Below are 17,050 nucleotides of genomic sequence, written 5' to 3' on the forward strand. Positions count from 1 at the left end.
AGAGATTAATTTATTACTGAATAATTATGTATTCATCCTTTCGCTATTGAGGTAGCAATGAAAACTTCATTAGTTCATCCATTCTACAATACTTTGAATTAACGGCGGAAATTTCATTAGATCGCTCATTCACATTGTGATTGAGTTAACAATGAAAACTTCATTACTTTTCCCATTCTTTGTTAATTAATAATGATACTTCATTAGTTTGATCATTTGCATTCAAGTTAGCAATTGAAACTTCATCCAACGATTCACCTCCGAGTTAACAATGAACACTGCACTATTTTAATTCACCAATTTAATATTTCATTAACGGTGTAAATTTCATTATTTAATCCATTCTCCATTGAGCACACAGGAAAAACTTTATTAGTTCATTCATTCTCCATTGAGTTAACTGTAAAACCTTCATTAATTCACCCATGTTCCATTAAATTAACAAAGAAAACCTCAAGACTTTCTGCATTCTTTATTTCGTTAACAATGAAAACCGTGTTAGTTCATTCGTTTACCTTCGAGACAACAATTAAAACTCCATTTATTGACCTATTCTCCATTGAGTTAACAATTAAAATATCATAATACACCCATTCGCCTTTCCGTTAAAAATAAAAAATTTGTTATTTAATCCATTCAGTAAACAATAAAAACTTTATTAGTTTACCAATTCCCATTTAATTAACAAAGAAAACTTTATGACTTCTCCCATTTTCTCATTGTTAGCACAATGAAAACTTCATTAGTTCATCCGCTTTCATTCGGGTAACAATTGAAACTTCATTAATTCACCTATTCACCATTGAGCTAACAATTATAACTTCATTACTTCGCCAATTTGTCCTTTCGTTACCAAAGTAAATTTGAATGGGTCGTTCACTTTCTAATGAGTTTACAATGAAAACTACATTAGTTAACCTTTTCTCCATTTTGTTGACAATGGAAACTTCATTAGTTCATCACTTCTTAATTGAGTTAACAATCATATCAACTTCAATATTTTGGTTTCATACACTTAGGTTATGGTCATGTATAAAAAATGCATAGTGATAACAATAATAAAAAAGTTTTAAGCTCTATATTTTACCGCTTGTTATGTAACATTCTATTTGTTTTTCGTTGAATGCAGATTTCAAAATTGCGATAATTTCCTCTTCGTTTAATGGCTTCGATTCTGATGAATCCGAATTGTTCTTCTGCAGTCTGTAACAGGGTGATGTATCATTTATATCAGCTAAATAGGAGCAGTGGACAAGTTCTCTGTTGTCAATGGATGGCATTCGACGGACAGCTAAGTCAAAGTCCGATTGTTTTATGACCTCTGGTGGTTGTATTTCAGTATATTCCTGGCCACTAATGACCTGAAGCAAATAAACAAATAAATAAAACAATGTATAATAAAGAAGTATATAAAATAATTATTATTATTTAATTAACTTGAAAATGGAAACAGTATAAATTCCCAATTATTCGCTGAAATTCCACAGATAATCTTCAAAATGCCCTCTTCTAAATTTATAAAGGTCTCATTCACAGTTCAATCATTGAATAAAAGACTTGATCACCAACAAATGAAATTAAATAGAAAATCATAGTTTTGATCAGGTCAAGATATCGTTGAACAGAATTTTGCGCCAGGAAAATATCGTAATACAGAATCTCCCCCGGACAAAACATCGCGGTACAGTTGTGGGGTTCTTTTGATTCGAATAGGAAGAAAAGATGGCGATTAATACATAAAAAATATTTATTAAAAAGAAATCAAGATAAAATGTGTACAATACAATTAAATCATCATTCATAACATAACTAGAGCGTTTACTTATGTCTGCTCATATCCGTATCCCCCGTCAATCTGACTGAGATTCGGACAATGCGAGGGCGAGCAGAGGAGGGGGGGGTTGCTATAGTTACCCGACAATAGTTCTCACGTGGACAAATTATCGTGGGTCAGAACAGGGCCGCCTCGAAAGAAGCATCATTTGGCAAAATCTCACAAGGTTTAAATATCATTAGATCGAATCCCCTGAAGAAAAAATATCGTAGGACCGAATCTCACATGGAATTTGAAAGAATCTCATGTGGATGGAATATCATAAGGCAGAATCACTCGAGGATAAAACATCGTAGGACAGAATCTTATTACAAGGATAATATATTGTAAGCGATTTTCACGTGTTTAAAATGAAATGGAGCAAAATCTCCCGCAGATAAAGAGCCAAACATGTCATATTATTACAGTAGTGAAGAAAGGACAAAATATTAAAAAAAATCTTGGAATCAGCATGAATCGCAACATTTTGTAGCCTCATCATGACTGTACAGATAAGCGGATAATCCAAACATGGATAAACAGGTGTTTACTGTGAATGAGTTGAGAAAAGCAAACGCATATTACAATCACAAATGTATTAGTTAGCATTGAATAGCTAATTTTTCAGTTGTTGGAAGAGATGAAAGTATTACACAAAATTATTTATGCATTGCAATAATGATATTTTGGAAAAGTATATTATTAACGTCTTAACTATAATTATTGAACACGCTTTAATTATTGATAATATAATGAACATTATCGACAACAACGAATACGATAATGGTGAGAGCATTATCGATAACTATCAAGCACCATAAAATCGAGAGTGTTATGAAATGCAATATTACCGTAAATGCTGTTAAATTTCTTTTATATAATTATAACATTAATTAAAAGTAAAAATTAATATAAGTGAAAATATCGTGATATATCGTGAAATACCGATATTTCCTGGGGGATTAATATAATTACGATGCCGCTCAGCCAGTTCTGATGCCCGACATTGTTTCTTTTTTTACTTATTTTATGTATCTGACAGGGATATCATTTCAATAATGCGTAAATAGAATTTTTTTTAGTAAATTTTCTAATGATATTACAACATTGAGTATTAGAATAGGACAAATAGGTAAGAAAAAAAACTTGACTCTGAGAAAATAAAACAAACAAGTCCTTACCAGGATAATGAGCCTTTTTGATTTAAGAAGCTTCTTAATAAAGTTGATAATCAGGAAGCGATAACCATTCCCTGAAGGAACTTTTGGATAACCAAAAACGAGACTGTTTAAAGTAATACCAATCTCAAAACAAAACTCTTTCAGGACATTCAGAAGGGGTTCTTTGGACTCCTCTAGAAAGCAAAAGCTCTCTGCAAAAATAAAACAGATAATAATTTAAGCAAGAGCAACCGATGGGTGAACTATTTGTCCTCCTATTCTATATATATATATATATATATATATATATATATATATATATATATATATATATATATATATATATATATATATATATATATATATATATATATATATATATATATATATATATATATATATATATATATATATATATATAGCATTAAAACAAGGTTTATTTAATTATTATTAGAGAAAGAACAATCATCCAAGTGACACGTAATCGAAGTGTTCCTCAATGAAAGTTAGAGGATAAAAGTTGCTCTGGGGATCGAGCTTTCACCTTCCAATGAGGTGATCCGGGTTCGAATCCCAGCGATGGCTGGTTGATACGAATTCAGCATCCGGCTTGCACCGACCACAGTGCTGACGTGAAATATCCTCAGTGGTAGACGAATCACGGGTAAGAGACCCCTAGCCGTCAGGCTAACCGTGAGAGTTTTTCGTGGTTTTCCTCTCCGTGTAATGCAAATGCGGGTTGGTTCTATCAAAAAGTCCTCCACGAACGCGAAATTTCTTCCAATACTTGATCCCGGAGTTTTCTTGTCTTCTGGATTGGGTTCAAAATGACGAGGTTACGGAGTTGAACATTGCCCTAGGTGTGTTTTAGGAGAGGGTGGCGAGCTTCAAATACACCGCATGTAAGACATGCTTTAAGGTAGGTTGGTACTTTATTGACGCCGCCTGAAAATGATCTGAAGGCATGCCATAGCAGCTATGATCCACTGCAGATGGCTCCCCTTCTTTGGCAGCCCGATGACCTGCTCTTTACGTTAGAACAATTTAACGAGGACCGAACTCACGGTCTCTGAGCAGACTGATCAAAGTTGCCACCCATCCGCCTACTTGACTTCGGTGTTCTCCTGGGAAACGTGTCCTTACAATCAGTTCACTGCGGGGCTTTAAGGTTGCCCAATCTAATTTTCGAATACCTTTGACATAATGAAATTCCGCGACCAAATCAGTCATGTGTTTAAGAAATCTTAAAATTCCTTTAATATCCGTTTAAACACCGCTGTATCTATAGTGTCTTTAGTTCTAGGTATATTTATTATTATTAGGCTGTATATTTAGTTCTAGGAGCCCAGGTGGCTCAGGGGATAGAGCTCTCGCCTCCCAATAAGGCAACGCGGGCTCGAATCCCAAAGATAACTAGTTAATACGAATTCTACACCCGGCTAGCACCGGTCATAGTACTGACGTAAAATATCCTTAGCGGTAGAAGAATTGTGGGTTAGAGTCCCCTTGCAGTCAGGCTAATCGTATCAAGTTTTCGTGATTTTCCTCTCCATGTAACGCGAATGCGGGTTAGTTTAATCAAAAGGTCTTCCACGAAGGCAGATTTCGCCCATTACTTGATCCAGGAGTTCTCCTGTATTCCGGATTGGGTTCAAAATTACATTAAACATTGGTAGTCCTGAATTCAAAATTGAATCGGCTGGTCAACGACGGTAATAAAATGAAAACAAAAAAAAATGATAATAACTTGCCTGGTCCGCCAACTAAAGCCAGTAGGTCCACTTCCTTAAGACTTTTCGAATCATTCGTTTTATGAGAAGAGCAGCGTCCCATCAGAAGGTTTCGTACGGTGTCTGGATAAATAGTGAGTTCTGGGAGTGGCTTAAAAGAGCCCAGATCTGATAATTCTTCCATTACAGGTGAAATGCTCTGAAAAGGAACATTTGCAGTTGAAGAGTACAGATATTTCACTCTACAAAAACGATTAAAAAAAAAACGTTTTTTGCCACTTTCTGCTTTGGAAACGTGATGGTTTTGACTCACCAAGTACTAAAAATTGTTACAAAGATTGTCGACAGATGGTGCCAAGAAAAAAACAATCAAACAATGGTTTCCAAATCCATTTGTAACAACGATGAGGTGAAGTCCGAAACTAACAAACGCCCGTGCAAATATTTATATTGGGATGGTCTTACACGCAGTAAAAAACATTACTTAATAGTTTTTGTCGGTTGCTTAAATTTGATGAAAATAAATATCTTAGTTTCCTCAGTTAAACGTAGAAAATTTTAAAATTTATCATTTAATTTTTTTAATTTTCTTTAAAAACGAAATTTAAAAAGCCTAGAAAGAAATGTAAAGTAATTTATAATGTGTTTCCACATCTTCAATAAAAGGCAATGAACCTAACTAGCATACTGTAGTGCAATAGAAAAGTCAACGTGACAAAAAGTTCGAAATTGAGATCTTCAGAGATTTGGCATTTTTGTATAATAAGCTACCTATTGCAAAAGAGTTTTTCGTCAAAATTAAATTTGTTTTATTAGTGTTTTGGAATTCTATAATAGCGTTCATGGTGTTAGCAATAGAAATAAAATAATTGCCATGACACTTATCTCAAAATCTATAGTAAAGCAATTGCGTTTTTTTTTTTTTTTTTTTTTTTTTTTTTTTTTTTAAATTGCACGACAGCATACCAATGTTACCTTTTATTAAAAATGATTGATGATTTACGAATATGATCGATGAAAATTAAATAATAGATTCAAAAAATAATTTCTGAGAAACATGACCGAGTTTTACAATACGGTGCCAGTAGAGCTCGCTCCGAGCATCTTCAATTTTCATGTAGTAAGCATTCGTTCGACTACGAACCTTTCGAACAATCTAGATCAGTGGTTTCCAACTGGCGGCCCGCCCCGCGAAGCCTTTTCTTTTGCAGCCCGCGAACTAAAATATATTAGTTGTCAGTTTTTGCGGACAATTTTCGTAAAAAATCTGCAAGGGTTTAAAATACTTTTCTCGTTTATAAAAACCTAATTTCTTCGTTTCTGTGAAATGTATCATACCAACGGTGCAAAAAAAAAAATTTCTCAGGTTTTGCATCCAAGAAAATATTTATTCAAATACAACAATAATCGTGTATGTTACTCTTTTTTATTTCATTTTTTTTGTATTTAGTGAATATAATTTAGCATGTGTGTATCAGAAATTTTCTCGAAGAAATTCTCCGATGAAACCATTCCTTTTGGACGAAAATATTTACACACACATTTGTAAATTTTAAATTTTAAAATGTTCTATTATTCTATTCTCTGTTGGTTGCAGCAGACAAACCTCAATTTTGTCATTGAACATTTTGGGTGCTACTATGTAAGTTTTAATACCAACCTTTTTAAAGTTTTATATCTTAACAATTAGATATCTGTTGCACATTAATTGTTAAATACATGGGTGCACATTAAAGTTATTGTAGCCCGAAGTTTTCAATATGCAATTAAATATTTTTAAAAATCTACTTCTTATTTTAATTTGTAATTGAATACTATTGTTTTGTACAACTTGGTAAAAATCTGACGGTAATATTTAATGTTACTTCAAACATAAAAGAGTCCTACTTAAAAATTTGATAAAGTTGCTGTCCGCCATTTGATTTGTGTTTTTAAGTTTTTAATTGTGGCCCCCGGCCTCATGTAAGTTGGAAACCCCTTATCTAGATCATAGTTTCCCCATGACGTCATAATTCTTTTTCGGGTAAACAATTTTTGTTTCAAAATATTTTAAGTTTAAAGTTACAAAGAAAAATGTAGTTGCAAATGTATATATATATATATATATATATATATATATATATATATATATATATATATATATATATATATATATATATATATATATATATATATATATATATATATATATATATATATATATATATATATATATATATATATATATATATATATATATATATATATATATATATATATATATATATATATATATATATATATATATATATATATATATATATATATATATATATCAGTTGAAAATATAGAGCATGGAAAATAATAAAGGATAATGAAAAGACAAAAAATTCTAAAATAGATTATTTTTAAAAAAAATTCAAAAATAATTTTCATTTAAAAAAAAAGAAAAAATTTTTTAAAAAGAATTAAAAAGCCGGAAAATAAAATAATGAAAAGATATTGTCTCTTCATCAGCTGACACTTATTATAGCCTCAAAAAGGATTGTTTTCTAATATTCAAAGCAAAATATATCAACAAAAAACTTATCACCCAACAAAAAAATAGAAAGAAAAGAAAATGTAAAGAAAATACAGTACAAAACGCAAAACGAAATCCATAAAGCGAGAGAACGATATAAAATATTTTCATTATGAAAATATTTTAAATCATTCTTAAAAGATTCCGGTGCGTGTAAGTTCACTTAAATTCAATACTCGATTTGTGGATTTTGTTTCGTACTATATTTTATTTACATTTTATTTTCTGTTTTTAGCTTGATAAGTTTTTCGCTTGCTATATTATATTCCGTACATATTTTTATTTAATGTGTTCTATTTTCGTTTCAAATTTTTGAATGCTCCTCACACTATTGTACTGATATATTTTGCTTTAGCAATATTAGAAAGCACTCCTTTTTGCGGCTATAATAGTGTGAGCTGATGAAGAGATTACATCTTTTCATTATTTCGTTTTCAAGTTCAAAATGTAGAGAAAACATGGAAAAAATTACAAAACGATGAAGAAGGGGGGGGGGAAGAAAAATAAAAATAACAAGAAACCGGAAGAAAAAAAATTCGAAAAAAGGGGGGAAATTAATAAATATCCGGAAAATAAAGGATATAATCTTGTCTCCCTCGACAATGATTCGCTATCTTTCGATAACGCTCTTTTTTTTTCAATGGATACACGTCTTCAGTAGTTTTGTTGAGAATGAATTTAATTTATGTAGTTGTCGAATGTTTACGTGTATTAGTAGAAATGTGTATAAGTAGAGTGGTTAATCAAAAAAGATTTCCTTTTATTGTATTTAATCATAACATCCACTTAATTAAAAACATGTATTGAATATTAATTGCGTGTGAAATAAAACTCGGTTTTTCAATATAAAAAATGAACTTTAGTCAGACAAATATTTTTTGTTCCGTTCGATGACCTTTTGCAATGTTTCTGACAACTTCCAAATCCCCTCGCTCAGTAGAACTTCCAGTTCTCATAAGCAAAAAAACTCAACCAAGTCCGATTGGAAAGTCATCACTATTTTACTCACATTTTTTACGATTTAAAAAGTAAACTTCAAAATAAATGATAACTCCGTGATGCAAGATCAGAGCAAAAGAATCGTGCACTACAGGACCGCACTCAAAATTAGCACAACATACGGAATTATAGGAACTTTGTTGGGAATTGATGTGGCATGCCTCCTATAAATCCGACCTTGCATCATAGGATTTATTTTGAAGGCAACAAAATTCTTTAAACGATACAAATTCTAATCAAACGATGACCTCAAATTACACTTTATTGTTGATGAGAACCGGAAGTTCAATTTGAGTGTAGGATCAAGAGGTCATTGAACAGAATGAAAGATATTTGATTGATTGAAGTTCATTCGTTGTATAGTAAAAAGTGAGTTTTATTTCATGCGAAATTACTTTTTATCCAATCCAATTGTTACAATACCTGTCCAAAAAAAATCAACAGCCTGATTGTTTATCATTCGACGCTTAGTTTCAAGGTCTTTTTTGTGTTTTCTTTGGATAGAAAAAAAATAATTTTATTTCATACGAAATTACTTTTTTTTCCAATCCAATTGTTACAATACCAGTTTAAAAAAGTCAACAGCCTGATTGTTTTTGATTCGACGAATAGTTTCAAGGTCCTTTTTGTGTCTTCTTTGTGTAGAAAAAAAAAGTTTTATTTCATACGAAATTACTTTTTTCCAATCCAATAGTTACAATACCTGTCCCAAAAAAATCTGCAGCTTGATTGTTTTTGATTATACTCTTAGTTCTCTTTTGTGTACCAAGATGAGAGAATACTCACTATGCTTGTTCCTGGAAGTACGGTGACAGTGGAGGCAGCTGAAACTGTCCTTATCTCCTCAGGTGCCAGTTTACTCGTTGGACTTAGAGCATCCAGTTCATCATCTTCTTCTTCTTTGCTTTCTTGATCTTCTTTTGAATCTTGAGATGAATTCATTCCATTCTCCCTGTCATGAAAGAGAAGGGATTTCAAACTAAATTTCTTTTCATAATCATGATTTTTACAAGCAAGGAAGTTTGCCCACGCATGCAAAAAGCATTGTAAAAAAGAGAACACCCTGAATAACTTTTCATCTATTGAGCGAAAATGCACTCACTAATGGTTCGAATGCCTCACCGAAGATAAACGAATTAAACGAAATCGGTCGAATAGTTTCAGAGTTATTCAATTTTTAAAAAGCCGTATGTTTGAAAATTAAATTTTTTGAGAACTTTTTAACTAAAATCGTTCAGATTTTGTATTTACTCTTTTAAGCCTTTTTACTCTTTTAGACCTTTTTTGGTGGTTAACGCTACGAACTGAAAAATTTTAAAAATTGCAATATTCGACAAAATTGTGCTATGTGAAATTCGAGTTTCAGTAATCACTTTTGATTTGAAACTCTTTATTTGTTAATCCAAGTGAAATTTTAATATATTTTTCGTAGGTCCCCGAAATCATTTTTATACATATATAATAATGACTCGCGAATTTGAGAATATCGCGAAATAAATTTCATTTTAATGTGGTAAGTTAAGTGGATACAATTTAGTATTTTTCTGAAATCAGCCTTTCCATGGTAATTAATTCCTTATTAATTAAAATGAAAATAATTTAAATTAAAATATACAAGTTAAAATTTATAAATTAATATAAATTAAAATAAAATGAATGATTATAAATATCCAAATATATCTTCATAGTATTTTGCTTCATATTATAATTTAAAAAATAATAAAATCTAAGACGGGGCACATGTATAAATCTTGCAGGGGCGCACAATAATCTACGTGCGCCACTGATTTCTTTAGCTAACGCCCTCTATATACTCATTCTGAAAAATGGTACAAAACGTCAATATGAAGGAAAGCCATATTTTTAAAAAAATAAAAAGCGTTTGTGATTTAATATTTCAACAATTAAAAAGTTAGTTTAACGCTGCCGAAATTGAAAATGTTTAATTGATTTTGATAGTTTTCCGGGGAAGAAAATTCTCGTCAAATTGGAGATTTTTAAAGATTTTAATTTCTCTACAAAATCAAGTTCTTTTCGCCCTAATATCTTTTTACGATATATCTGTCCCGTGGTATCTTTTTTTAAAATAATTTGAAATTATAGTTCAAGTATAAAAACCGTTTTTTTTCCATCGCGACAGAACTACGACAAACACTGTTTATTAAAAGATAAATGGATCTGAAATCATGCAAACATTAATCTTAAAGGAAGCTAACAGAAGAAAATATTCACTTCGATTAAATATAATGGTAACACTATTTCATACATTTCTCATCACTATATATATGTCACACTTTATAAATTTCTCATCACTATATATATGTTTCACTTTATAAATTTCGCATCGCTATATATATGCTACACTTCATAAATTTCATACCACTATATTTTTTATACATAACTGTATAAAAAATCGGACATTAATGGTTTTAGAATAGAAACAATTCAAAGAAAATAACGCTACTTACAAAGATTTCAAACTTTGCTTGAAGACAATGTTTCTGGGTATTTTCTTTCGTACACGCGACACTCTGGAGCAACCGCTACCCATTATTAACAATCAGTGCTAGAAAAGACATTTCATTATTTATGTTTCTTATTTCCAATCAAAATCAAAATGATTATGCATTAAAATTTCATCAAAAATGAAATGTTAATGCATAAATTTGAAGCCACTTTAAATAGTGGAAAGTTGGCTAATATGATTTTCGTTTTATTATGGTAAGTATTTGTGGTTAGTAATGAGAATTTATTTTTTGAAAAGACACGCTGGGAAATGTGTATTAAAGATGGGTAAATACCATTTTATTTGGTATCAGATACTGATACAACTAGGTATGTTGTGGTATACAACTAGGTATACAACTGTGTACAGGTGCATATGAATCTTGATTTAGTTCAAATGAATAAAGAACTTTCTATTGCTTAGAACTTAGAAGTTTATATTGAATTTATATGCTTATCATAAATTTCAATGCACTTAATTTCAGATTTTAAAAAAATGACGGTTGTAAGACAAAACTAAAATTTATTTAAATCGAATACAAATTATACTTTTGAGTACTAAGTACAAATACCAGATAAGCTGATATAAATCCATCTCAAATATGTGTCCACCCTATTATATCAGCTTATTAACTTCACCCTTTAATTTCATGTACTACCAGATCACCCCCCATCTACCATATACGTTCAAACTCGAATTTCAGATTGGGATAGCACTGAGGCTATGGAAATGACTAAAAGGATGGTAAAAGGAAGGTAAAGGATTTCTATGTTCAAAAATGTACATGGTTTCCTTTTGTTTAAACTCAAATGCTTTGAAATAAACATTATTTTTAAGAAAAAATTCTTTATAAAAAATGGTTTTTTTAACGCTGAAAATTGTTTTCAAACTAATATCTTTACATATCTTGATGTTTTTGTTTTTAAAAATGTCAACAATTAACTTTTTTAACAATTTTATATCAATATTTTACGAAAAACATGATTATTAAACTGAATTCCTATCGCTGCACAAAGTAGCCCCACTTGGGGGCTACTTTGTGCAAGGTATGTTTTGACTTATTATTTGTAAATATCACATACAAATAATGCCAATATTGATCAAATTCACTCGTCTGAGTCCAGTTACGAATATAATATCGATAAATTTTACTAAAGTTTGAATTAACATAGTTTTTTTACATGTCAAAGTTCAAAAACTGCGAAATCCTGCACAAAGTAGCCCCACATGACGGTACTCAATTGTTCAATGAATTTTACGATTATTATTATAAAACTGTGTATAATGAACATTTCAACTAAAATAATTAGTACGAAATAGCTGCTAAAAATTCTCTTAAACATTTATAAATATTTTGCATTTATGAATTTCAGCTTTTTGACATTATTGCTAAATAATCTCTACGTCGAAAAATATTTTAAGAATTCCATAATAACTGAAAATTAAATAAAATTTAAAAATTTTTTAAATGGTTATCAAGCAGAACAATTAAGTTTAATTAATGAATATAGAATTGGAAACAAAGTCTCTGCTAAACAATAAAAAAAATCTTAATCCTTTAAGTAAACGAACTTTATTGTAATAATCATTTCATTATTAATTATTAAAGGTTATTGTTAAATTATTAATTTTAATTAGTGGATGAGAAGGTAAAGAAGTTCGCTACTCGAAATACATTTAATGAAAGTTATGAAAATATAGAAGGGGTTATGGAGATAATAATATATAATTTTTTTTATCTTAGTTTTATTACGACCTTCTAAAAAACGCTTGAAACTCTGAAATGTCTCACCACTGTAACTTGGTACGTGATACCGAAAACAAAACAAAAACATAAGCACACAGCTGTTTGGCGATTTGCAAGAACGCTCCTTTAACGCCAATAGAAATTTTCGCCAATCCTTTTATAATCTATGGTATGGTTTGGCAATTCGCGTTCGGTACATCAAAAATATGGAATATCTCTCATTTGAAATTAAATAAATCAGCTTCGGAAGAGGGTACATCAAAAATACGGAATCTCTCATTTAAATGGACAGTAGAAAATTTATTAGTCAAATTCTCCTGCAACATAATTCATCCAGTATCTTCAATAAAAAATAAATTCTTCAATCATCAAACTTTTTCTTTATTATAAATCAATTTCCAACTGGCGGCCCAGGGGCCGCATCCGGCCCACGAAGCCTCTTTTTGTGGCCCGTGAACTAAAATATATTAGTTGTCATTTTTTTGCGGACAATTTTCGTGAAAAATCTATATGGTTTTAAACTACTTTTCTCGTTAATAAAAACCTAATTTCTTCATTTCTGTGAAATTTATCATATCAACGGTGCAAAAAAAATTACTTCTCAGGTTTTGCATCCAAGAAAATATTTATTCAAATACAAAAATAATCATGTATGTTGCTCTTTTTTATTTCATTTTTTTTTGTATTTTGTGAATATAATTTAGCAAGTGTGTATCAGAAATTTTCTCGAAGAAATTCTTCGATTTAACTTTTTGAAACCACTCATTTTGGACGAAAATATTTACACACACATTTGTAAATTTTAAATTTAAAATGTAAATATCTATTCTCTGGTGGTTGCAGCAAACCTCAATTTTGTCATTGAACATTTTGTGCGCTACTTTGTAAGTTTTAATGCCAACCTTTTAAAAGTTTTATATCTTAACAATTAGATATCTGTTGCATATTAATTGTTTAATACATAGGTGCACATTAAAGTTAATGTAGCCGGGATATTTTAACGTGCAATTAAATATTTTTAAAAATCTACTTCGCATTTTAATTTGCAATTCAATACTTTTGTTTTGTACAACTTGGTAAAAATCTGACAGTAATATTTAATGTTCCTTCAAACATAAAAGAGTCCTACATTAAATTTTGATTAAGTTGCGGCCCGCCATTTTATTTGTGTTTTTAATTGTGGCCCCCGGCCTCATGTAAGTTGGAAACCCCTGTTATAAATGATACCTACGCCCAGTGGAATTTAACGATCATCGACTTTCCTTTCGTGTATGCTGCATGTTATGTCTATGTTCTGAAGGACATGAAATTCGATCTTTTTCTCCCCTCTTGGACAAAAAAGAAAATCTGCATTGGACTTCCTGATAGACATTAAAAAGTTTATTTTTCACGTATCCTTTGTGTTAATTTTTTTTACAATTTCTTGAATTTTTATTGATTAATAAAGAAAAAAGCACTCATGTAAACAAACAAAAATCATAGATTATGATTTTAAATTTTTTTCTTCTCAAACTTGATGTTTCCATTGAAACAATTTTTATTTATTGATCGCATTTACTGTTGAAATGTTTTTTTCTTTAAATTTTTATTTGGCATAGGAACTGTTTAGAAAAATTATTTTCATATTTATTGTTTTATGTGTTACAGTTTCCATGTATTATTGATTAGTAGAATTTATATTTTTGTTTTACTACAGTGTTTAGGGTTAAGATAAAAACGCCTTTAAAAAAATTTTTCTCTTCTTAATGCAACTACAATAATTATTGAAATTCAATTTTAATATATGAATGCAATTACGGTGTGGCAGAAATTAAATCAAGAAATGTTAAAACTAATACAAATAATTTGGAAAAATGAATAAAATACTTGTTTGTAGAATTTGAATTGAAGAACAACTGGACGTAACGCTCGAGTCCAATGTTTGTAATTAGTTCATAGCTCAGTTCTAGCTCAGACATCTCATAAACAAACTAAGTTTCTTAATACTGAGTGTCAATTACAACATAGAGATAAAGTGACCCAACACAAACTTACAATGTACAGTATCCGATTACATACAAAATATTTTCAAATTAAAAATAGAAATGAAAATGTTTGAATTTCCTAACACTCGATTGTGACAAATTAAATTACCAATTAAGATCTCCGCACAAAAATTACTTTAAAAAAAATATACGAACTGAAATTTAAAAAAAAAAAAGTTATGTCCAAAAAGAAAGAAAGATAAGATATAAATGAAAATTAACAAAAGGCAATTTGCAAATTAACCAAACTTGCACTTCGGGTTAACAATAAGGAAAATAGCTAGGTCAGTCAAATTTTAAAAACTGATTTACCTTAATACCATATTAAATTTGAAAGCTTGTTTTGGATTTCAATTAGTGATTAATCGTATTAAATGGGTTGTAATGTAAAATCTAAGAAGACTGATCACCTTTTCTGATTATAAAAGCAATTTATCCTTACACATTTTTCCTGAAATCCTGGTTAATGATTGCAATAAAATACCAATAAAAAGAAAACAAAAGTAGAAAAAATGCAGAATGAAAAGAAAAATAAAAGAGAAAAAGAAGAAAAAAAATGTCACAGAAAGCAAATTTTGGACATAAGAAAAAGAAAAAAAATTTTCCTGGATATTTTGCTATTAAAGTGATAAATATGATAGGTAAATAATAAAGTGAAATAAAGATAATACGGAAATCTTGGACTTCACAATAACAACCACTGTGTAATTTTTTATTTCATTTTGTTTTCAAGCAAGGTAAACAATACTCAAGTGTAATTCCAGATTGAAATTTTTCCTGTAAAATTGTTTTTTGTATTATGTGTTACTTACATTTTAACTTACACATTTTTAAAAATGTTTATAATTTTTTATTACGTTTGAAGAGTTAGCTTAAATTGTGTTATTATGAAGAATACATCTTATAGTGAAAAAACTTTGTTGTGATCAAACTTTGCTGTGAGCAAAAGACATGGAACTGAAAAACGGCTAATTCATAATAACTGTTGAAAATGAAAATCTTAAATTTGCTGATAATGCTACCACAAATTTTTAATCGTGTTAAAATTTTTACCATGAGTACATATATAAATGTTTTATAATTCATATTACTTTGATATATTGTTAATATTACAAATTTGATTATTTTCATTTTAATTGTGCTTCTATCAGAGGAAAGATTTTGCAAATAGATAATTTTTAAAATTTTTGGTTTGCAATTAAACATTTTTGGCGAGGGGGGATGTAACATAAAAAGTTTCAATTAATCTTTTTATGTTATCCTAATTAATTATTCTAATCGAAATACTTTCTCACACTTTTAAAAGTCACATCCTGTTCTTAAATCTATTTTTGGTTCAAGTGTGCATTTAATTAAAAGCAGGACATTTTTCCCTTTGCTCTCCGTGGGAAACGCTCGATCTATTTCATAAACCAATAGCAACTATTAAGCAACTAACAATAGCAACTAACCCATAGCAACTCCCTCTTTCCCTAAATTGAAACATATTACGGATTTACTTTGCAAGAATTTCCCTAACATATAAGCGAGGAGCGCAACTTTTCATGTTCACTTTTTACACACCTTTCATGACTGCTCTCTCTAATAAGTAATAAATAAATTTTGTACCCTCCTTTCCGGCCTAAGACCTGTTTTAATCCTTCAACTCGGCAACGACGTTATATATATAATTTCGAAAAATACGCTCCTTACCCCATAATCGGAAGAAAAATAATTTTTTTTACCAGAAATATTCACAAAAATGACATATTTTTCGCTGAGTATAATTAAGCACCATCAGACTTAATAGAATAAGAAAATGGATTGAAATTTTTTTTTAACTATCACTTTGAATGCTTTTTAGACAGTTTTTTTTTTAAATTGGGGGGGGGGGGATCTCCAAATTTTGTTTTTCAAAAGTACACTTCATAAGCAATTTTTTTTTAAAAAATAAAATTTTTATTATTGATCATGAGATTGTATCTTTTCGTTATTTTGTTTTCTGGATTGTAATTTTTTTTTTTTTAAATTTTTAAAATTTTTTCATTGAATAGAATAGAATAGATATTTTTTATATGTATGTAAATTATCATTTTATGTATACAAATTATTTGTCCTCACTCTTAATTGGCTGAAAATTGCGTATAATAGCATCTTCCTTTAAAATGCGAATCGAAAGAAATTTAAGAACGAAAACAATACCAAGTTAAGCACTTTTATTCATTTTTGTTCCACCTTCATTTCGAGTTTTTGATAAGTGGGCAAAAATAGGTAACGCCTACTTATCAACTTAAAAGCGGTTATTATTACGAGTTCATACGGAAATTAGTTGTGCCTCGCGAAAAGTAAAAAAAAAAGTAAAAGTTTCAAATTCTAAATGAAAACCTATTTTTTACGTCAGTTTTACTTTGAGAATTAATGGCTTGTGCATAGGGGTTGGTTCCTTCAAACATTCTATTGCTTTTGTTCAATGTATAATTTATATGAGATGGCTTCGTTAAATCATATGGGAATACGGTGTGAAATTTTAAC

The 17,050-nt window shown here is 29.7% G+C and overlaps 1 protein-coding gene across 1 annotated transcript in view; it reads right to left on the minus strand.

Annotated features, from left to right (window-relative positions):
- The window catches only part of LOC107452393 (uncharacterized), a 91,740-nt gene that overhangs the window by 42,778 nt on the left and 31,912 nt on the right, over window positions 1-17,050 (minus strand). The window contains 5 exon segments of the mRNA XM_071180770.2: window positions 1,088-1,361; window positions 2,995-3,181; window positions 4,721-4,902; window positions 9,049-9,214; window positions 10,731-10,828. Of these exon segments, the coding sequence (XP_071036871.2) occupies window positions 1,088-1,361; window positions 2,995-3,181; window positions 4,721-4,902; window positions 9,049-9,214; window positions 10,731-10,813 (892 nt within the window). The 5' untranslated portion in view covers window positions 10,814-10,828.

This window comes from Parasteatoda tepidariorum, chromosome 8 (genome assembly GCF_982258835.1).
Source record: "Parasteatoda tepidariorum strain Cologne lab strain chromosome 8, Ptep-v5.0, whole genome shotgun sequence".
NCBI classification, from domain to species: Eukaryota; Metazoa; Arthropoda; class Arachnida; order Araneae; family Theridiidae; genus Parasteatoda; species Parasteatoda tepidariorum.